General features: G+C 46.0%; 1 protein-coding gene and 1 pseudogene across 1 annotated transcript in view; both read right to left on the bottom strand.

Moving 5' to 3' along the window:
• LOC147732447 (uncharacterized) overlaps positions 1-23,430 on the bottom strand; it is an 899,668-nt gene that overhangs the window by 223,563 nt on the left and 652,675 nt on the right. Inside the window, exon 15 of the mRNA XM_086956972.1 lies at positions 2,868-2,925. Coding sequence (XP_086813098.1) covers positions 2,868-2,925 — 58 coding nt within the window. The remainder of the gene's footprint in view (positions 1-2,867; positions 2,926-23,430) is intronic.
• Positions 575-717, bottom strand: LOC147732448 (5.8S ribosomal RNA; annotated as a pseudogene).

Genomic DNA, 23,430 nt, shown 5'->3' with positions numbered 1-23,430 from the left:
TGTGGGTGGAAGCCAGCTATCATGGGATGAGGTCATTTTACGTCTGGGGGGAGAATCCTACTGATTAATGTTTAGTTTTAGGCAGATAACTAGTTTTCTTACTAAAAATTATCAGGAGATGCCTTAAGAGTCATTTGGAGTGATTCATATCATGGTCAAAAGTAAATTACCCGGTGCGGGCAATTGGTATTGTACATGGCATAAAATATAGAGTCTAATTTATTCTCTGAAATGCTAAACAAGATGTATAGAACAACCAGCTGTAAGTGGGCAGACAGGGGACCTTCGCAGCCCCAACCACACAAGTAGATGCCCCAGCAGTGCATGCGGGAAGCTGTGGGACACCACAAACAGCCACATGCAGCACACAGCCAGGCATGCTGGGGTTTTCAGGGTCAGTACGAACCAGGCACCCACCCCATCAAGGCAGTGAAGACCAGGCACACCGGTGTTATACTTCTGCAGTGGGGTGGGGGGCGATATGGGGTCTGACCTTGGAAGGACAAAGAAAGCAGAGCCCCTAAGACAGCCAATACCACTCCCTGTGAGCGTCCCAGGGCAATTGACATTCAAGCGACCCTCAGACAGGCATAACCCAGGAGGAACACGGGGCTGCAGGGTGTGTTCGAAGTGTAGTTGATCAATGGGTCCTGCAATTCCCACAGCTAGCTGCGTTCTTCATCAATGCACGAGTCAAGTGATCCACCACCAAGAGTCACAGGCACAACGTTAGCCTGCCTGCAGGAGAGGCGGGAGGAAGTCAGAATCTGACGTCCATCATCCACACAGTGAGACACCCTAACATCTCATCAAGCTTCTCGTCCGGAAGTCAGCCTCCACAATTTAAGTGTTTCCAGGTGCTCTGCCTGGGAGTCAGATCCCACTGCCACAGCAAGTAGGCATGCAAGAGACTCCCAGGACAGCAGAAGCAGGAAACTCTACCACCTTCCCTCCCAGAAAGTGCCATACAAGTCTTTAAACCCCAGCCTAATCACACAGAAGCAGTCTACCGGATACCTGGCACCTATAGAGGGTTTGCCCACCCGCACATCAGCTATCAACCACCCACCAGGTTTGTTGGGAGCCAGGGTTCAACCACTGAAAGTTAAGAGTGCGCAGCTTAAAGGTCACACCAGAGCCATACCAGCAGGCTGAAGGTCCCTCCTGGCAGGAGGCAAGTGCAGCATCTCCTCTCACCACCTCGTAGCAGTTCACACTGATTTCGAGAGGGCACAGCATCTCCACTGAAAGGAGCCAGGGTTCCATCTGGCCTGGATCCTTCTAATACAGACTGCCCTGTCACCGATGACAGGCCACTCCTCGGTCACTCAAATACCCGGCAGGCCGGGATTAGGCTTGAGGGTGGCCCAGGTGAAAGCGCCTTCAGGTGGTACAAGCCCAGGTAGGCACTGCAATTCAGTAACCCCCAGAAGCATAATGAGTTAGCATGGGTTCCCTCTAAAGAGGGCTATCTCCCGCATTGTGACCCTTGCAGAAGGTCTGGGGCGTAACGCACCCCGGTTCCACACATGTCGGTTGGATCCTCCCAGGTGGAGGAGCCCGCCCCATACCCAGTCTTCAGCCAAGCATCCAGCAGCCACAACCACTCGCTGGCCCAGACACACAAGGGGAGGACCGGGGCCAATGCCTTTGGCTCTGTTTCGGAGACGCCCAACCCAGTCCCACCGGAGCTCTGACCCTGGGCCTGGCCAGAGCTTCTTATCCCAGGCAAGCAGGGCAGGCCTCCTCTTGCCTGCGGTTCCCCGTACAGGGCACTTTGACACACAGTGGGCCAGGGAACAGAGCCCAGGACTGAACTCTTCTACTCCAGGGCCTGACGGCACTCTGACCCAGGGCCCAATCAGAGGTTTGTATCTCTCAGGCAAGTCGGAGAGGCCTCCTGAGCCAGAATGCGGTAGAGAGGTGTACACCCTTGCCCCCTGCACAGGTGGTTCGTGTTCCTTGTCGGCAGTAGTAAACAAGGGTTTAGTGATAAAGCAGAGAGCTTCAAATATCACTCTCTGACTGCAGTCTCCGTGCCTGCTCTCCAAGATTCCAACTGTCAATTCTCCGGGGTGGAATGTTCCTAGTAACAGGGTGATGGGGAGATGAAAAGGGAAGTGGGAGTCATGATAAAAAATGTAACAAGACATGTAATTGATAGAGGAATGGAGCGGGTAAAGTGAAGTGCTAAAATTACATCCTTATTATTCTAAATTGCAAAAACCTTCTCAAAAGTGTTTCAATTTTTTGATTATGAACCAAATTAAAAGATAACATGAGTCTGTCCCAGCAGTGTACCCCACAAATAAATAAAGTTACAATAAACACACGAAAAACTGTTTTAAAGAAATGAATATTTTTGTGCCTTTTGTTTAAGACAACCTATGGTAGGAAAGGGAATTGAATTGAGAGAAGGTGGGTCAAGGGTGGTGGAGATCACATGGTTTGCATGTAGGAGGTCTTCCAGTTTAGTCTTATGAAAAAGGAAAATGTCATACGCTCAGGAACTTCTTCTGGTCTCTGGGAAGATCCCCTCAAAAGTGGTTTTGAACAATGGGGAAGAAAGTTTTTTCTGCAAGTGTGTTTGTTAATTTGCAGCTATTTGATGAAGCTGTGACATAAAACGCCATTCAACTAGAATGACCAATTTGAGGTAATCCTTAATTATAGAGCACTAAGTTGAAATAACTACAGTACCGGCACATGTGTAAATGTCAGCACGTGTATATTCCAACACATGCGTTAATTCCAGGTCCAATCGGTAACATACACCATATCCTAACACATCATACTGCATATCTTAAATGCATACAAAATGCATGAATTTATGGCAGTAAACACCAACATTATGTTAAACTACTCACATCATCCTTAAGATTGTAGAACTGCATTAGACATTTCAGTGTAGCAGAAACAATGGCACTGTAACACAAATGTATTTAACAGTCACTTTCTTAGTATAAGACATTCGGGCTAATCAACTATGTCAATACGAATAAATAGTATCAAAAACTGTCACTTTTTAAAGACTTATAAAAGCATGGACGAAGATATCGGGGAAATAAATCTTTTGAGAAGTGGTAGGATTAATCATCAGACATAAGTTGACTGACTAAAGTAGCAAAAACATTCAATTTATAGGCCCTATTCACAAAGGTAAATCAATGCATATATCCATTGAATGCATACATTGGCACTAAGTGTGCAAATACTTCAGTTTATGAATGTAAAACCATTTGGTATTTTACATTTGTAATCGGACCTACTCGCATCTGAAATTACACCAGTAAAGTGTGATAGTATGTGTGAGCTACATGGGTTGGGAGGGGCATTCCCAGGCATGCACAGAGGACTAAGTGAGTGAGCACCAATAAAACTGCACATTTGTGGGTGTTCGCCAATTTTTGCAGCCACATTCCTACTCTAGATTCAAGTGGAGATTTACAACTAGAAGAAGTGAAAACAAAAGTGATTAAATGCACATGTATTGGGGTGGCATATTGCTGCATGTGCCAATGTCTACCTACTACCTCTCTCGTGGGAGCAACTTGAAATTTACAAAAAAAACAATACTCCTAGAAAGCTGCAACATTGACAGCTTCCAGGGGTACTGCGGCAATATACTGTGAATTCCCAAAAAGTAGTACATTTACTTAACACATAGATGTAAGTTTACTGGAGTAGATTTCCAATTCTGTTTTGAGGATTTTAAATAGCGGTGGTAACTGTCCTTCGTGAAGTCTAGGATACTGCGGACATGCAAAAGTGCCTATATTTAACAGTAGCAGACATTTAAAATCATCACTCTTAAGTAGACAGGTAGGCCTGGGTCTGAAAAACAATTTACTGACTGTAAATGATGTTCACAGGATGGCGTTTGTCTCATTTCTCTGTCTAAATGCTTTGTCTCAGAAAAATCCTGGGATTTCTAATAGTGGTTGAACACTATATACACACCTAAGTGTGTCATTGTTTTTTTTACAAGCTCATCGTTATATATATATATATATATATATATATATATATATATATATATATCACCTCCAATCCCGCTTTCCATAAAAAACGGGCTGTGGATTTTGTTGCAGGAAGATTTATTGCCACCAGATAACAACACTGCAGAATGTTCGCGTTGTCTTCTCCCCTCAGCTCGGGCAGACCGGTTTCGGCGTAATGCCTTCTTCAATGCCATATGCGCTGAGAAGTTAGAGTTCTGACGGTCATTCGCGGGCAGTTTTAATATCGCCAGGTGAGTCCTTTCATTGGGCCAAAAAAGGATGACGTCTCTGGGGGAGGGTTTGTGGTGTTTCCCCCTCCCATGGCCCAAGAAGGCTCGCAGTGTGCCTCCCACACACTTTAAGGAGCTGCAGACATCCGAAGTTTAGTGAGCCAGGTGCAGTGACCCTCCCACAAACACACCGTGGTGCTCTGACGTAGTCAGTTCTCCGCTTGTCCCGTTCCTTAATTGCTTGTGTGGAACATGGTGAATTGCATCCCTCGAACAAAGTCCATAACAGACCAGCTGTTTCTCTTTCCCCATTACCCACACAAAGTCCAGGTTGGGGGGGCGCCGCATTTGTGCAGTCTTTGCACTCAATCCACGAAGTTCGTCGGCAAATGCGGAGCACCAAACCAAGAGGCGTGTCAGTATAGCGGGGCCGACCCTCCGCTTCCAATCTCACCTCCAATCCCGCTTTCCATAAAAAACGGGCTGACACATGCTGGATTTTGTTGCAAGAAGATTTATTGCCACCAGATAACAACACTGCAGAATGTTCGCGTTGTCTTCTCCCCTCAGCTCGGGCAGACCGGTTTCGGCGTAATGCCTTCTTCAATGCCATATGCGCTGAGAAGTTAGAGTTCTGACGGTCATTCGCGGGCAGTTTTAATATCGCCAGGTGAGTCCTTTCATTGGGCCAAAAAAGGATGACGTCTCTGGGGGAGGGTTTGTGGTGTTTCCCCCTCCCATGGCCCAAGAAGGCTCGCAGTGTGCCTCCCACACACTTTAAGGAGCTGCAGACATCCGAAGTTTAGTGAGCCAGGTGCAGTGACCCTCCCACAAATACACCGTGGTGCTCTGACGTAGTCAGTTCTCCGCTTGTCCCGTTCCTTAATTGCTTGTGTGGAACATGGTGAATTGCATCCCTCGAACAAAGTCCATAACAGACCAGCTGTTTCTCTTTCCCCATTACCCACACAAAGTCCAGGTTGGGGGGGCGCCGCATTTGTGCAGTCTTTGCACTCAATCCACGAAGTTCGTCGGCAAATGCGGAGCACCAAACCAAGAGGCGTGTCAGTATAGCGGGGCCGACCCTCCGCTTCCAATCTCACCTCCAATCCCGCTTTCCATAAAAAACGGGCTGACACATGCTGGATTTTGTTGCAAGAAGATTTATTGCCACCAGATAACAACACTGCAGAATGTTCGCGTTGTCTTCTCCCCTCAGCTCGGGCAGACCGGTTTCGGCGTAATGCCTTCTTCAATGCCATATGCGCTGAGAAGTTAGAGTTCTGACGGTCATTCGCGGGCAGTTTTAATATCGCCAGGTGAGTCCTTTCATTGGGCCAAAAAAGGATGACGTCTCTGGGGGAGGGTTTGTGGTGTTTCCCCCTCCCATGGCCCAAGAAGGCTCGCAGTGTGCCTCCCACACACTTTAAGGAGCTGCAGACATCCGAAGTTTAGTGAGCCAGGTGCAGTGACCCTCCCACAAACACACCGTGGTGCTCTGACGTAGTCAGTTCTCCGCTTGTCCCGTTCCTTAATTGCTTGTGTGGAACATGGTGAATTGCATCCCTCGAACAAAGTCCATAACAGACCAGCTGTTTCTCTTTCCCCATTACCCACACAAAGTCCAGGTTGGGGGGGCGCCGCATTTGTGCAGTCTTTGCACTCAATCCACGAAGTTCGTCGGCAAATGCGGAGCACCAAACCAAGAGGCGTGTCAGTATAGCGGGGCCGACCCTCCGCTTCCAATCTCACCTCCAATCCCGCTTTCCATAAAAAACGGGCTGACACATGCTGGATTTTGTTGCAAGAAGATTTATTGCCACCAGATAACAACACTGCAGAATGTTCGCGTTGTCTTCTCCCCTCAGCTCGGGCAGACCGGTTTCGGCGTAATGCCTTCTTCAATGCCATATGCGCTGAGAAGTTAGAGTTCTGACGGTCATTCGCGGGCAGTTTTAATATCGCCAGGTGAGTCCTTTCATTGGGCCAAAAAAGGATGACGTCTCTGGGGGAGGGTTTGTGGTGTTTCCCCCTCCCATGGCCCAAGAAGGCTCGCAGTGTGCCTCCCACACACTTTAAGGAGCTGCAGACATCCGAAGTTTAGTGAGCCAGGTGCAGTGACCCTCCCACAAACACACCGTGGTGCTCTGACGTAGTCAGTTCTCCGCTTGTCCCGTTCCTTAATTGCTTGTGTGGAACATGGTGAATTGCATCCCTCGAACAAAGTCCATAACAGACCAGCTGTTTCTCTTTCCCCATTACCCACACAAAGTCCAGGTTGGGGGGGCGCCGCATTTGTGCAGTCTTTGCACTCAATCCACGAAGTTCGTCGGCAAATGCGGAGCACCAAACCAAGAGGCGTGTCAGTATAGCGGGGCCGACCCTCCGCTTCCAATCTCACCTCCAATCCCGCTTTCCATAAAAAACGGGCTGACACATGCTGGATTTTGTTGCAAGAAGATTTATTGCCACCAGATAACAACACTGCAGAATGTTCGCGTTGTCTTCTCCCCTCAGCTCGGGCAGACCGGTTTCGGCGTAATGCCTTCTTCAATGCCATATGCGCTGAGAAGTTAGAGTTCTGACGGTCATTCGCGGGCAGTTTTAATATCGCCAGGTGAGTCCTTTCATTGGGCCAAAAAAGGATGACGTCTCTGGGGGAGGGTTTGTGGTGTTTCCCCCTCCCATGGCCCAAGAAGGCTCGCAGTGTGCCTCCCACACACTTTAAGGAGCTGCAGACATCCGAAGTTTAGTGAGCCAGGTGCAGTGACCCTCCCACAAACACACCGTGGTGCTCTGACGTAGTCAGTTCTCCGCTTGTCCCGTTCCTTAATTGCTTGTGTGGAACATGGTGAATTGCATCCCTCGAACAAAGTCCATAACAGACCAGCTGTTTCTCTTTCCCCATTACCCACACAAAGTCCAGGTTGGGGGGGCGCCGCATTTGTGCAGTCTTTGCACTCAATCCACGAAGTTCGTCGGCAAATGCGGAGCACCAAACCAAGAGGCGTGTCAGTATAGCGGGGCCGACCCTCCGCTTCCAATCTCACCTCCAATCCCGCTTTCCATAAAAAACGGGCTGACACATGCTGGATTTTGTTGCAAGAAGATTTATTGCCACCAGATAACAACACTGCAGAATGTTCGCGTTGTCTTCTCCCCTCAGCTCGGGCAGACCGGTTTCGGCGTAATGCCTTCTTCAATGCCATATGCGCTGAGAAGTTAGAGTTCTGACGGTCATTCGCGGGCAGTTTTAATATCGCCAGGTGAGTCCTTTCATTGGGCCAAAAAAGGATGACGTCTCTGGGGGAGGGTTTGTGGTGTTATATATATATAGTTCAATATCCTTCACAAAAAGAAGCGGAGGCCTCATAGGGGAACGTAGGAAGACCTTTAATGCGACAGGCAATTTGGGCATAATGCATTTCGGCTAACGAGCCTTCTTCAGATGCCGCCATGTTAAGGGTACGGATTCACCCCCACTTTTGAATATTAAGTGCCACTCCCATTGGCGGTAGTCCGCTTGACCACAGGTGCACAACTTCTCTGCATACTACAGTTCCCAGAAGGCAGCTGTAACAGGTGAGTGTTGTAGTGCTTTTCGAGTGTTAGATTCTGTTGGCATAGATGAAATCCAAAAGTGCGGAGTGTCAGATGGAAATCCCTGTTGGAATGACTGTCATAGATCTTCCTCCGGTCCCCAAATGCTCAAGCCCCACGTGCAGAGACCGCCGGGCTGTAAATGAAGGTTTCAGTGTACCTGATTACTCGTGAAGTCACGAGCTGCACATGACAGCAGCCCGTGGCTAGTTCTGCACTGAGAGGCGGGCCAGAGTCCTTCCGATTCCTCGGATGAAAAACGAAAGCTGCAACAGCTGGTCACCAGCGTCACTCCAGCCTCAAACAGAGTAGGCCCCCCACACGCCACTGGTTAGCGCGCAAATGATAAATTTCAATCTCCTTCACAAAAAGAAGCGGAGGCCTCATAGGGGAAGGTAGGAAGATCTTTAATGCGACAGGCAATTTGGGCATAATGCATTTCGGCTAACGAGCCTTCTTCAGATGCCGATATATATATATATATATCGTCACACATTCCCAAAAATCGATATCAGGAAAGAAACGGCCAGCACTCCGATGTCGTGATCTTGTTACTTATTTTATTTCCAAACCCCCCCAGCACCCCCGATTGTCCATTTAATTTGAGTTGGTTGGCTGACATCCAACTAAATATTTCTTGGAGGCCAACTTTTAATGCAGAGGGGACAAACAAGTCGGATTTGGAGAGTGAAAACAGGACTTGCGAGTCATCTGCATAGGTCATTAAACTAAGACCAAAGTGTTCTACAAGATTGGCCAGTGGTCGTAGATACAAATTAAAAAACAGAGGGCTCAGAATTGATCCCTGTGGCACCCCATGAGGAGAGTGGAATACCTCAGAGCATGCCTCCGAAGAGGAAATCTGGAATGTGCGGAGGGATAAGTAGGATCAAATCCATTCTATAGCTTTGCCCTCGACACCATTCTCCCCCAGCCTGTCAAGCAGTATGGAGTGAGAGATGGTGTCGAAAGCCGCACTCAGATCTAACAAGACCAGTGCTACTGTTTGGCCGTCATCCATAAGTTCTCTGATCTTTTCTGTGACCCCGAGCAGAGCCGTCTCAGTAGAAAAGCCACTCCTGAAACCAGATTGGGACAAATGCAGGAGCTCATTGTTTTCCACATAGGTTGAAAGTGCCTTATGAATATGCCTCTCTAGGATTTTAGAAAAAGCAGGCAGTAATGAGATTGGCCGATAATTGGCCAGTATCATGGAGTCTGCGCCTGGTTTTTTAAGTAGAGGGCTGACCATAGCGTGTTTCCATAGAGCAGGAACTCCATGGAGACATTCAATATCTCTGCTATGGAAGTCAAAGCAGGGTCCTCTAAATTTTTTATGATACTGATAGGAATAGGGTCACGTGGGGAACCCGATTTAATCGATTTTAATAGTTCCTTCAGTGTGTCCAATTTAATGGGAGGCCAGGCTTCGAGATGACATTTTACTCTAGGGACTAGGGCAGTGTTTCCTTCCTTGTCTGTGGTCCTGCTGTCATTTTTAATATTAGAGACAATATTCTCAATCTTATTCGTGAAGAAAGAAGCCAAGTCCTGGCATTGTTGGGTATTGAGAGGGGTAGGTTCTGCTCTAGAGTTCTCACCAGCTAACTCTTTTACCATAATAAAGAGAGTCTGGGATTTATTTTCGGCCATGTTAATAGTGTTGGTAACATAGCATGCTTTAGCTTTCATGCATGCTGAATGGTAACAATTTCTGGCTTTTCGGTAGACTTCTTTTTGGTAGAGGTCGTAGTTTTTTCGCCACTGCCTCTCTAGAGTTTTGCAGGTAGATTTTTCTTTCTTCAGGGCTTCTGTAAACCAGGGAGCGGGAGGGCGATGTACTTTCCCTTTGCAACGGGCTAAAGGCAGACAAGTGTCAACAGCACCAGTTAACCACGTTTGTGCTGACTCTGCGATGCTATCCATATCTCCATCTAAACATGGGTGATGTTCCTTCAAAGCATTATTAAGATCCTCTAAATTAAGGGATTTCCAGTTTCTTCTAAAAGATTCTGAAGGGGTCATAATTGGACCTTTTTTGGGTTTAAGTGAGATAGCGAAACTTTGTAGAAAATGATCTGACCAGAGAACAGGCGTGGTGTTAAGCCATGTAAGTTCTTTCAGATTTGATATTATGGGGTCTAACAAGTGTCCAGCTTTGTGAGTTGGACCACTGTTTCGTAACGTCATATCTAACACCATAAGGTCATCTATTAGGTTTTTGCAGGTCTTGTTGTTATCATCATCTAGATGAAGATTCAAATCTCCTAATAAAGTGAAATTTTGGGCTTTCAGCTGGAGAGGTAGGATATAATCAGCCAAATTTGCTGACCAGGAGGGATTATTTCCTGGCGGACGATATAACAATAAGCCGGAAAAGGTAAAATTGGGACTTCGGGTAATTTTGAAAGATGCTGCTTCGCAGTTCGGGATAACTGCAGGTTCAAAGTTGCACACATAATCTCTGCTGTAAATAATAGCAATACCCCCTCCTGTCTGGCCTACCCGATCTCTCCTAGCAATAGCATAGCTCGGGGGGAGGGCGGTTGCGACATCAGGGCCCGATCCATCATGAAGCCACGTCTCAGTTAAAAATATGGCGCAGGGCTTATTTTCAGTCAATAGGTGGAAAATATCTAATTTGTGCTGGGGTAGTGAGCGACAATTTATCAGGTAAAAGATGAAATCATTAGAACTCTCACTACGTTGATAAAATTTAAAAACAGTACCCTGTGGGGTATCGGGATAGGGCTGGTAGTTGGTCAGAGTAAAAGTACATTTCGGGCATGCTTGTGCACCAGCCCGTAGCGGATTTAAGATTATGCAGTTGTCATGACTAATGGGGCGTAACGCCCTAAGTAGGGCGCCTGTAAGCATACCTGTAAAGTAGGAAGGACGCAGATTTATGCCCTATGTCCCGTCCTGGCCCGGACGGGCACAGACGGGCTGACTCTGGCTAGACTCCGGCGAAGACGAGGCGCGTCCGCAAAAAACGCGTCCGCTATCGCGGAGTAGGGCTGTTTCCTTTTATCCCTCACACTAGAGCGCTCTCGCCGCTCTGTCCCGCCCCAAGATGGCCGCCACAGATTCCCTGAAGCTCGGTGCCTTGCCCTGAATCGGCAGGTATCGAGCGCGTGTATGCTACAGTGAATGCAGGTAGCAGGCAAGTGTGCTGGTCAAAATATTTGTGTTTTTTAAAAATGCGCTAGTTCAACAAAATTACACAATACAATTTTAAAACTTTTACTTCAATAAAAATCGGCAATTCAATTCTCCTCGAATAGGTGTCTGAGCAGTGAGATGACACACTGCCCAAGTGCTCGCTAGTTATATATATATATATATATATATATATATATTACCTACTGGCGTTCGCCAGTAGGTATATATAGTTAGGATAAATTCCCTATGGGACTTTTGAAAATTCTATGTCTAATAACTTTGGCGTTTGTGGATGGAATCGGCTGAAATTTTCAGGAAAATGGCACATTTTGTTTCTGAGCAGCTCCTGAAAATTTGGGGGGGTTTCGTCAAGGGGGGGCTGAGAAAAAAGGGGGGTCCCAAAACGCGTTTTTTGCATTGAGTTTTCCATAGGGCGGTTGGACTCACTTTTAGCTCGAACGGCTGAATGGATTTGCACGAAACTTGGCAAAATTGTAGGGACTGTTAGCCCGATGTGCCTTTGCTAGGTCTCAATATATGTGCTCCAGTAGTTTTTGAGAAATTAACGTTTAAATCAAGATATATATCTGTAACAGCGCTCTGGGCAGCGATCCGGTCCGCTTACTTTTCGCTTATCGGAACTTTGCGCGCAGAAAGCTGATTGGCTCTCCGGTGTCTGTCAACATTCTAAACAGTCCGGAGCGGCCGCCATCTTGTCTCTCGGTAGGATCGAGAGAGAAGAAGAGGTGAAAAACGAAGGGTGAATTTAATGAAAGGGGGCAAGGTATCCCCCTCTTGACCCCCTAGGAATGTTGTTGGGGTTATTAAAGGGACCCGTGGGGAAAAGAAAAAAAAAATGATTTTTCACGGTAGAAGCGCTTCACGGGCCGCGAACTGGGCCGCAAACTGGTAGCGAAACGGGAATTCGCCATTTTGTGCTTCGTAAATTAAATTACTAGTTATAAGTGGGTACGGGAGACGTATCCTAATCCCCTATGTTTCCTGAGGGTGGGTGAGGAGGCTGATATATGTTGATACATCTCTTCCAGCGGCTGTGCGTGAGCTTTTTTTTTTTTTTTGCTGCGTGACAGTCCGGTGCGGCCGCCATCTTGTCTCTCGGTAGGATCGAGAGAGAAGAAAAGGTGAAAAACTAAGGGGGAATTTAATGAAAGGGGGCAAGGTATCCCCCTCTTGACCCCCTAGGAATGTTGTTGGGGTTATTAAAGGGTCCCGTGGGGAAAATAAAAAAAAAATGATTTTTCACGGTAGAAGCGCTTCACGGGCCGCGAACTGGGCCGCAAACTGGTAGCGAAACGGGAATTCGCCATTTTGTGCTTCGTTAATTAAAGTACTAGGTATAAGGGGGTGCGGGAGACATATCCTAATCCCCTATGTTTCCTGAGGGTGGCTGAGGAGGCTGATATATGTTGATATATCTCTTCCAGCGGCTGCGCCATCTTGCCTTTTTTCGAATGCCACAATTTTGTCGTGCACGGCAGCCATTTTAGATGCCAGGCTGGTCCCAGGCTATCACCTACCCCTGCGGATGTAGTTTATGGCCCCAGCTGTAGAGAATTCAGACATGCCAATCCTCCTGATTCAGGCGTGTGAGTACTGATTTCAGTGCTAGTCTCCCGCCTCCCGATTTCTGCAAGCAAAAACCCGGGGGCATATTACTAACAACTAGCGATAATTTTTGTCTATAACTTGTTTAGAGACAAAAATTATCGCCGCACATCGGCGATTTTTATCGCAGATAAACCTTGCTATTATCGCAGAAAAGTCAGCGATATTCATGTATTATCGACCTAATGCTCTTAGCCATGTTATCCACCTCCCATTGGATAACATGGCTAAAACCTGCTCAGGGCAGGTGTTAGCTTTTGGAGATATTCGCGCTTAGTGCGAATATCTCCAAAAGTTGGTAATAGAAGGTAGCGATGTTAGGGACTGTTTCCAGTCGCTAACATCTTGGCACGCCACTTTGCATGTCATTAGTGATAAGTATCACTGACATGCAAAGCCGGGCCAAGATGGTCGCTATCTCCTTTTAGGTGTCACTAACTGGTGTTAGCGACAGCTTGATAATAGGGAAATAATTTTATCTCCGCTTTCATGGTTTTTAAAGCCAAAAAAGCGGAGATAAACCCCCTTGCTAATATGCCCCACGATTCCTTGGGGGTTTCAGCTGATAGGGCTTGGTATTGTGTTACATGGTAATTTTTCCATGAAACGTCAGAGGGTCGATGTAGGGGTTCTAGAAGAGGTGATAAACCATTTAAGCCTCATGAACAAGCGCATGGTCTTTTAAAGATTTCTGAAGTACTCGGGGCGGCGGTGTGTGTGTGCCCTCTTTCAGGAGCGGGCGGGGGGGCACTGCCAGCAACTTGCTAGGTCAGGTAGTGTTCAACACGTGCATCACCCTTTCTCTGCTTGGTATTGCGCTCCATGCTTCGGAAAGGTAAGAAAAAGAACGTGCATTTGAGTTTGAAATGTCCGATCCTGCAGCAGCACACTTCCAAAGCCCACACATGACAATAACCCGATTCAAGGCCCCATTCACCCGTTTTTCAAAAAATAGATAACACTCCAACAAAGTAAGGTTATAAAACTTTATTAACTTTTAACGATAATGAACAGAACAAAAACTAAAAACATTTAAACATTTATTAACACAAAAAGCAACAATGGTTAGAAGCTGTCTTTTGTGCGAATAGTCCCAAGGCAGCACAACGTGCAGAGTTCTGGACGGCACCCAGGTGATGTCGCCTGGGTGCCGCACTGGTTTAGGGATCCTACAATGCTGCTCCGAAAATTGGCGTGGGGCGTCCCGGGTGGGGCGGGGGGAGGCCTCGTCAGTAGCGGTCTGTTGTGCGAATAGTCCCAAGGCAGCACAACGTGCAGAGTTCTGGACGGCACCCAGGTGATGTCGCCTGGGTGCCGCACTGGTTTAGGGATCCTACAATGCAGCACAGAAAAACAGCGTGGGGCGTCCCGGGTGGTGCGGGGGGAGGCCTCGTCAGTAGCGGTCTGTGTCCAGTGTCACATGGCTGACACAACATGTACGACAGGCACCCAGGTGATGTCCAGTAAACTGCCGCACTGGTTTTGGTATCCTACAATGCTGCTCCAAAAATTGGCGTGCGGCGGCCCGGGGGGGGGGGGGGGGAGGCGGCGTGAACGGGCCTCCCCAGGTGGCGGCCATTCAGCTGTTTACCGCCCGCTCTTGCAACTACAGCGTCTCGCTCACCATGTAGTTGAGTTGTTCCCACTCTTGCGGTGCAGCGATAGGCGGCTGCCACATGACTCTTAAAATGGCGGACGGCTCTTCGGTTTTGGGCCTGGTCCACTGAAATGGCCCTGGGACACCTTGGAAGTCGGATGCTTGCCTGCTAGGGCTTGGGCTCCATTCTCGAAAAGCGTCCCCTCAGCCGTGAAGATTGTATAAAAGTCTTGGGGGCTCCCAACTCCCGCAGGCTTTCGGTGGGGAGCGGCTGCCATGATCGCTCGCGGAATGACCACGACGGAGCCACGAGATGGTGGTGCTCTCATGCTGACGCCAGCTTCAGTCTGAATGATCCAGAAACAAGGTGGGGCTTTCATCGTTTGGGAAAAAAAAATGTTCTAAACCAATGAAAAGTGTTATTTTTAGGTCATATGACCAAGCCTTCCATCTTTAGGAAACCAAAAGTAAAATGAACCAATGAAAAGTTTTATAAACAAGTCACATGACCTGTTATGCGACATAGGGCTACAAAAAGCGTAGAAAATCCGTTGGCACGTGAGGCGGCGTCAGTAGCGGACCGATGTGCGAATAGGCCGAAGGCAGCACAACGCGCCGAGATCCGGATGGCACCGAGGTGGTGTCCAGCAAATTGCCGCACTGGTGTGGCCATCCTACAATGCTGCGCCGAAAGACGGCGTGTCCAGCTGAATTGCGGTCACTGTTGCGGTACAGTGACTCGAACGCGCCGAGATCCGGATGGCGCCGAGGTGGTGTCCAGCAAATTGCCGTACTGGTGTGGCCATCCTACAATGCTGCGCCGAAAGACGGCGTGTTCAGCTGAGTTCCGGTCACTCTTCCGGCACAGTGACTCGAACGCGCTGAGATCCGGATGGCACCGAGGTGGTGTCCAGCAAGTGGCTGCACTGGTGTGGCCATCCTACAATGCTGCGCCGGAAGTCGGCGTGGGGTGCCCCGTTGGCTTATGAGGTGATGTCAGTAGTGGACTGATGTGTGAATAGGTCGGAACCAGCACAAGGCGCCAAGATCCGAATGGCAAGTCCTGGATGTTGAGTGCCTCAGTTGAGATTTCTGAGCAGTGCTTGTAGAACTGTCTGAAGCTTATTTGCACCTGCTGCAGCTTCACTAGGTCCGGCGGAACTTGTTGCCTTTTCCTTTGTGCTTCTTTTCCTACAATGCGTTTCTTCTGAAGACACGACCAGGTCCCTGAATGTGTGCAGGGGGACGCTATTGAATGAATGAACGCGCCGAGATCTGGATGGCACCGAGGTGGTGTCCATCAAATTGCCGCACTGGTGTGTCCATCCTACAATGCTGCGCCGAAAGTCGGCGTGGGGTGCCCCGTTGGTTTATGAGGTGATGTCAGTAGCGGACCGATGTGTGAATAGGTCGGAACCAGCACAAGGCGCCCTGCACTGTTGAGCCTTTTTCAATGTCTGTTTTTTGTTCTTTCCCTTCCATCAAAAACAAAACAAAAATACAAGGCGCCAAGATCCGAATGGCAAGTCCTGGATGTTGAGTGCCTCAGTTGAGAGTTCTGAGCAGTGCTTGTAAGACTGTCTGAAGCTTATTTGCACCTGCTGCAGCTTCACTAGGTCCGGCGGAACTTTTTTCCTTTTCCTTTCTGCTTCTTTTCCTACAATGCGTTTCATCTGAAGACACGACCAGGTCCCTGAATGTGTGCAGGGGGACGCTATTGATTGAATGAAAATGGCGGCTTGACACAAAGCTGACTCAAGCGTTACTGTTGGTGCTATACAGACAAAAATTGGTTTTCAGTTTGTACATTCTTCAGGTTTTTTTTTCCATCCAAGTCTGATTGAGAGTTTGTAGAAAAATGGCTTCAGATTTTCCACATACTACTCTTCAACATTCTTCCTAAATGTAACAATGTGAAACTCACTAGGAGAACGGCTGTTTCTGTTTCCTTTCAAAATGCTGCCACCAATATTTTCTGAATGGAAGACATCATCTTGTAACATAAAGGGCCGAAAGGGGTTCTGGTCTGGCCGATGGTTGGTGGAGACATTTTGACTATATCTTGGACCTGCCCGGCCTCGCCCAAAATGGCGCCGGTATAAATGGGACTCGTAACTCTTTGCCCGCAAATGTATATCTAGAAAATGTTATTGTAAGTGGCCCTGTCGTATTTTAATTACAAAATGTACGTCCACCGATACCGCAACTGTTAGACACCTTTGTTCTTGTCACCTAATGGCCCGCTCGTTACGTTCTTCTACAGTGTAAATGTCTCCTCATCATATACGATTTGAGTTTGCTCCGTGGCCGGCCCACGTGGTTATAGGCCCGTATTTGTATACTGACATTTTCACAATAAAGGTTTTTAAAACAAAACACGGTAGTAGTATTTTCATTTGTAAAGTTTTTACTTTTAGTGACTGTTTTCGAATCAGTAAAAGGCAAGTGAAATAAAGCAGTCCAATTACATGACGGATAAAAGGTATAATATGTAGGAACGCAGTAAAGATAAATGGTCAAGGGCAGTTGTGTTTTTCATGTCTGCAACATAAAGTGATCGATAAGAATCTGATAATCAGGCGCATCGGCGACTAAGACAGCAGGCCGAATCTCTTTTACTCAACGGCTCCGTCATGGAAGGAAGAAACGCCCTTTTTCTCGAAAAAGGAATATATTTTACTTGCCAGACAGTTGTAAATTTTCCGGGAAAGTACATTAGCCTGGAATATTATAACATATGTTTGAAAAAAAAATATTGTTCGAAAATAATAAAAAGCGTAATTTTTAGGTCATATGACCAAGCTTTTCATCATTAAATTAACAAAAGTAAAATGAACCAATGAAAAGTTTTATTAACAAGTCACATGACCTGTTATGCTTACGTTACGCGCTGCGCGCCGCGCCTCGGATCACTTCCGGGTGCGCTAACGCGGCGTGTCATAAAACGCATTACGCGACAACGTAGGTCAAGAATATAGTCTAAATGTCTCCACCAACCAGCGTTCAGAACACAACCCCTTTCAGCAGTCCAAAAAGTTCTGTTAAATGACAACAGAGGGGACAGGCAACAAGAACCATCAGTCAAAGAGGGGAGGGCAAGTTCTTCTCTTCCGGGTCATGTTGGGGCGCTACCGGAACTGATCGAATTGGTAGTCTACAGTGTTTCTGGATGTTTCAGACTAAAGCTGGCGTCAGCATGAGACCACTACCATCTCGTAGCTCCGTCGTGGCCATTCCACGAGCAATCATGGCAGCCGCTCCCCACCAGAAGCCTGCGGGAGTCGGAGGCCCCCATGACTTTTGTAGAATCTTCACGGCTGAGGGGACGCTTTTCGAGAATGGGATCCAAGCCCTAGCAGACAAGCGTCCGAGTTCCAAGGTGTCCCAGGGCCATTTTAGTGGACCAGGCCCAAAACCGAAGAGCCGGCCGCCATTTTGAGAGTCCTGTGGCAGCCGCCTATCGCTGCACCGCTAGAGCGGGCGCATCTCAACTACATGGTGAGCGAGACGCTGTAGTCGCAAGAGCGGGCGGAAAACAGCTGAATGGCGGAAGAGGCACAGTGTAGCAAAAGCGGGCGGAATGGCAACTAAAACGATAAAGGGGCGCCTCACTACAGCTTGTCTTCAGGTCAAACGGATTGTGGGACAAGGTCCAGAATTGAAGAGTCATCAAAAGGCAAAAAGTACCGCCGGACCCCGGGAGCCGGCCGCCTATGTCGGGGGCGATCTCAGGCTACACCAGTGCTATAAGACTTGGGGAGGGTGTCGGAGCCAAGCGTCTTCTCCGAGTCCATGGCCATCACAGCGCCCCTCAGGGGCCTCCGTCAAGCTGTTTAGGAAGGTAACATATCATATTGTTTTCTAATGCAGTCAGGTCCACAAACGACACTCACTTACTTTGAGAATAGTGAAGCTGCAGTAGGAGGAAATAAGCTTCAGACAGTGTTACAAGCGCTGCTCAGAACTCTTAACTATGGCACCCAACATCCAGAACTTATGCTATTTGAGAATGGTAGTGACATCGAAGCATCTCGGGGACCAAAACCATTAACGTACTTTCACGTATGAAAATCTTACTTGGGGAGGGGGCAGGAGCGAAGCGCCCCCTCCCAGTCAGCGCCACCACACCGTATGTTGAAAATCTGAAGCCATCGTTCTACAAAGTCAACCAAACTTGGATTGAAAAATCTAGAAAAATGTACAAACTGAAAACCAGTTTTGGTCTGCATAGCATCAGTAACAACGCTTGAGTCAGCTTTGTGTCAAGCCGCCATTTTGATTCAACAAAGCACAGGCATTGAAAAAGGCTGATATTCAGAACTCTAAACTATGGCACCCAACATCCAGGAGCTTGCTATCCGGATCTTGGAGCCTTGTGCTGTTTTCGATCTATTCACACATCGGTCCACTACTGACATCATCTTATAAACCAACGTTATGTAAATAGTTTTTTAATAAAATGTTTTACCCTATTTCTTTGCTGGTGTGTTGTCTATATTTTTAATATTTGCATAGGGTTTGTCATTATTTTGTGCGGGATGGGTGATGGAGCCGAGCTGTCTTGCAGCCCTCATGGTGTGGAGCTCAGTTCATCTCACTATTTTCGTATTTCTCAAGAAGGGTTGTTCCTAATATTTCTATTTTAGCGAGGTCAAAAAGAGATCCAATTAGTGGCCTACTGATTTTGCTCGATTACTTTTATTTTTTTACACGATTTTTCACTATCTGCAAAGACTAAACAGAGTATTGCGACTTTGTGCTTGTTTGTAAATAGAGAATGATCCAAAGAGAACCAATTCTAAAACAGTAAATGCTTGGACAACAATCAATCAAATGGAGAGACAAGGAGGTACGACGGATTACAACGGGGGTAAAGGCCTGCGTTAACTACCCTTCTGTATCTGCAAAGAGAGAGTACTAACAAAGGCAAAAGAGGGGAGGGGGGGGGCAGCGTTCAAAGCACATCAGCGTGCATAAATACGAAAATGTTTTTATCTATCACGTACTTGACATTTTAAAGCTTTTCATATTTGCTATTAAAAAACCAATGAAATTCACAGAAAAAACCATAGGTTATAGTGGATATATAGTTAGGAATTTGCATTTACAAAACCTTGAAAATTCAATGAAAAAACCATAGGTTATAGGCCATATATAGTTAGGAATTAGCATTTACAAAACCTTATTTTACTCGCATAAAACCATTGAAATTCCATATATAGTTAGCTAACTATAAGCGCTAACTATATATCGCGCACCCGCAATCCACTGCTGATGATGTCACATATTACATCATTCATGACATGGTCAGTGACATCACTGATGACATCACTGATGACATCTCAAATGACATCACTGATGACAACTCAAATGATATCAATGATGACATCTCAAATGACATCACTGATGACAACTCAAATGACATCACTGATGACATCTCATTTGTCATCACTGATCACATCACTCATGTGATAATACAATGAACCTCTTCAGACTCTAATATAACCTTACATACACTCAGTATAAACAGACACTCACAGACTGTCACTCATCCATGGACTTACTCACACACCTAGTCAGTCATGCAAAGAATCAATCACACCTCCATTTCCTCAACTATACAGTTATACACATCTTACTTATTCAAACATATAATAACACATATTTACTCTCTTATATAATCCCTGATACAAGCTCACAGTGATCGATACAGCCACTCACACATTCACTGGCTCTTATGTTCAGTTATTTATATATCTCAACTCTCACATGTATTGTGTTTTACATACGTACTTACTTGCACATGTAGCAATGAGAAATCCATTCACTCACCAACACACCCATGCACAGTCAACCGCTCATATAGCTGTTTCCACATGCACTCTTGAACTCATACTCCTAGTGAATCAACTGCTTACACATCTATGCACAGAGTCACGCACCTCCCAGCCACCCACACACACACTCAGCCTCCCATTCAAATATTTGGGCAACCAATCAATAACCCATATGGCTACTCTTATAGCTACTGATCAACACAAGCAGCAGTTTACACAACAACAAACATACTGATGCACGAATTAAGACAGTTTAGTCACTAACCCATGCACTCAGTGAGACACATTTAATCACTCACTCATACAGTCAGTCATGCACCTACTAAATTCTTCATCCAGACACTTATACATCCACTCATTCTTCAATATGTGAAACATATTTTAACTTTACAGAAACATACAGTCACTGGATGTTGTAATCAGTGATGTCATCAGTGATGTCACTGACCATGTCATGAATGATGTAATATGTGACATCATCAGCAGTGGATTGCGGGTGCGCGATATATAGTTAGCGCTTATAGTTAGCTAACTATATATGGAATTTCAATGGTTTTATGCGAGTAAAATAAGGTTTTGTAAATGCTAATTCCTAACTATATATGGCCTATAACCTATGGTTTTTTCATTGAATATATATATATATATTTGTGTCTAGAATGTAGACTGTATAGTTATTATTTACAATGGTGGTTCAAATCTGCATGAAACCACTCTGAGCAATCCTGCATATCTGCTAAAATGATAGATGTACGATTTATGTAAAGGACTGTCCAGTTGTGTCTCTGCAGAATGAAGCGTAAGAGGGAAATGATCTCATCTGCTTTCGGTTCAAATAGTTACTTACTTGTACAAAAAAAGCCTGCAGCTTTTACTGCTGAAGTGCTTTAGTGCCGTGCACTCTCCTGCCATCTTGTGTTGGGTGTAGAATAATACAACCTATTTTTCTTCAAATAATTGCTTTTGCGATGACTTATAATATATCCCCGGAAGCCCACATTGAATCAGAACTCCGATTACATCTTTCACTCAAAAGGATGAGTCATTAACTCGAGGTGTAAAGCAGTAGAAGTCTGTGTACTTAGAATATTCCATTTTCAATATTCCAGGGCAACCTAAAGAAATAGTGGCAACTAGGTGGAATTAATCACTGCACCACCCAATATAGTCACAACAAATATAACCTTCTACACCAATATTACCCATCTCAAATGCCCAGCTGCCAAGTGGTCATACATCAAACATAATAGAACACAAGAGATGAGAGGCAACATATAATCAGGACAGAAGCGTTCAACATTAAACCAGTATAGTCGGCAAATGTATCCATAGATTACAGTTGAGCTTGAATGTTCTTTTTTATTTAATTTCATTTCAAACTTGAAGTTTAATACAAACTGACACAACCAACGCGTTTTGCCCCAGACAAAGGCTTCTTCAGGACCGCAAACACATATAAAAGACAAATATACATAGACTAAGACAAACTTACATGAAAAGGACATAATAGCATAAATACAGTTCAATAGAATACTTTGTCCAGATAGAATAGCCGAAGAAACAAACTGGAATAGACCAAGTAGTGCATGAGCACCCGCAATAAAACCAACAGTACACAATTTACCCAGCAGTAACATCTAGATGCAGCTCATCCTTCTAATATCCCCTTAGGAGGAAAAATAAATAAAACATTATTTTTATAGATGCACAACATGTCTTCACATACAAGTGTTTTGTACATCATTTTCTTAAAAACACCCAATTATAGCAAACAGCGCCTATCCATTATTTGTAATCCCACTCCTTTATAAGTATACCAGCATGAAAACAGAGCAAGATAGCTCTAAACGGGATAGGAAAAGACCAGCAGGTAAAGGCAACTAGGGTGACACTAGTGACATGGACCAAATATCTCATGCCCACAACAGCATGACATTATAAATAAGTAGTATTCTACTTATCAATTCACATCACCTTTTCATTGGATACATCAGCACATTCCAGGGAGCAAAAGTGCACTCAAAAGGTCACAGAAAAGTGCTTCCCAAAACAAGTCTTGTGCAGGCGATGATAAAAGCAAAGGGCAGACAAAGTCCTACCAGAGTCCCAAGTTCTGAAAAGGTGAAGTGAATCAATTAAGTTGCAATGGGCACATATGTAGTCAAGCACTGGGGATCATTGCAATGCCTGAAGTCACAGTTCCCATTAGTTTCATTCTTATTATTCTTATTCTTATTATTGTTACTGTGTGGCACAATGTTTTGTAATAGTGACACCAAAATGGAGTTAAAAGTATTGATAAAGTTGGGTATGCTGTATAATTGGTAAGGTTGTTTCCTCTAGGCAACATGTTTTTATACCAGTGAGGGGGACTACAGATCACATCCGTCGGGTTATTACTCTTTTAGATGCTTCTTTGGTGGCAGCAGACTCTATGACTCTGACATTATCAGACACCTAAAAAGTGTTCGATAGGTTCTTCTGGAAGTATCTATGGGTCGTCATAAACTGGTTTGAAATTGGGCCTGAGTATATTATAAGCAGTTCCCTGTTCCCCATTGGTGTTCGCTCTATACATAGACTACTTCATACGGCAATATGACAACAATGCCTATTAACACCTATGCGTTATCATGGATGGGGCACAAAAGTGCTGGCAAATGTTAACAAAGTTGCCATAGTGACTCCCAATCCAGCGACAGCTCTGAAAGAAATCAAAAAAGAGAAAGGCATCTTTGGTTGATTCTCGGGGTAATCTCTCCAATCCAATTCAAAAGACTTTATTCGGATAACAGTGTATCCGTAAAAGTAGAGCACTGTTGGACTTGGCCCTTAAGGCAGGTTCACCCCTAATCTTTTTGCTTTAGATCTGTGATCTGTGTGGATGATTTTCTGGTCTGTGCGCACTTTTTCTCTGTGTCCCAGAGTAAAGTGCGTGCATGTAGTTAGGCTGGCCTGCTCTCCCATAGGGATGCATGGGGAATGTCTGTGTCCCTAGTAGTTCCTGATGTGTGGGGAGTGCATGCTCGAATTTGGTATGTGCGTGTTCGTGAGAATGAATGCTTCGCAATGGTGTATGTGGCATGTGTGTGTCATGAGTAGAAATGCCATTTCGAGGACTAGGCATATTACTGTAAAATATGCCTGCCGTGTGATTGGCTGGAGCTGGCTGGTGAGCCTGGCTCCAGGAAGGCTGGATGGGTCTGCCCGGTGGTGAGTGCGAGATTAGCATGCTTGATGGCTTGGGAGGAGTGCCCCTGGTCCCTGATGGGCCTGGACTTTCCCCAGACAATGCTGGCTCCACCCCCTGTAGTGCGACTGATGGCCCTAGCCCTGCCAGTGAATGGAGAGGGTGGTTGAGGTAAACAGAGTACTTC

The sequence above is a fragment of the Lissotriton vulgaris genome, chromosome 2_1 (assembly GCF_964263255.1).
Source record: "Lissotriton vulgaris chromosome 2_1, aLisVul1.2, whole genome shotgun sequence".
NCBI classification, from domain to species: domain Eukaryota; kingdom Metazoa; phylum Chordata; class Amphibia; order Caudata; family Salamandridae; genus Lissotriton; species Lissotriton vulgaris.
The sequence above is the reverse complement of the archived record's forward strand: the minus strand, read 5'-3'. Positions and strand labels throughout refer to the sequence as shown.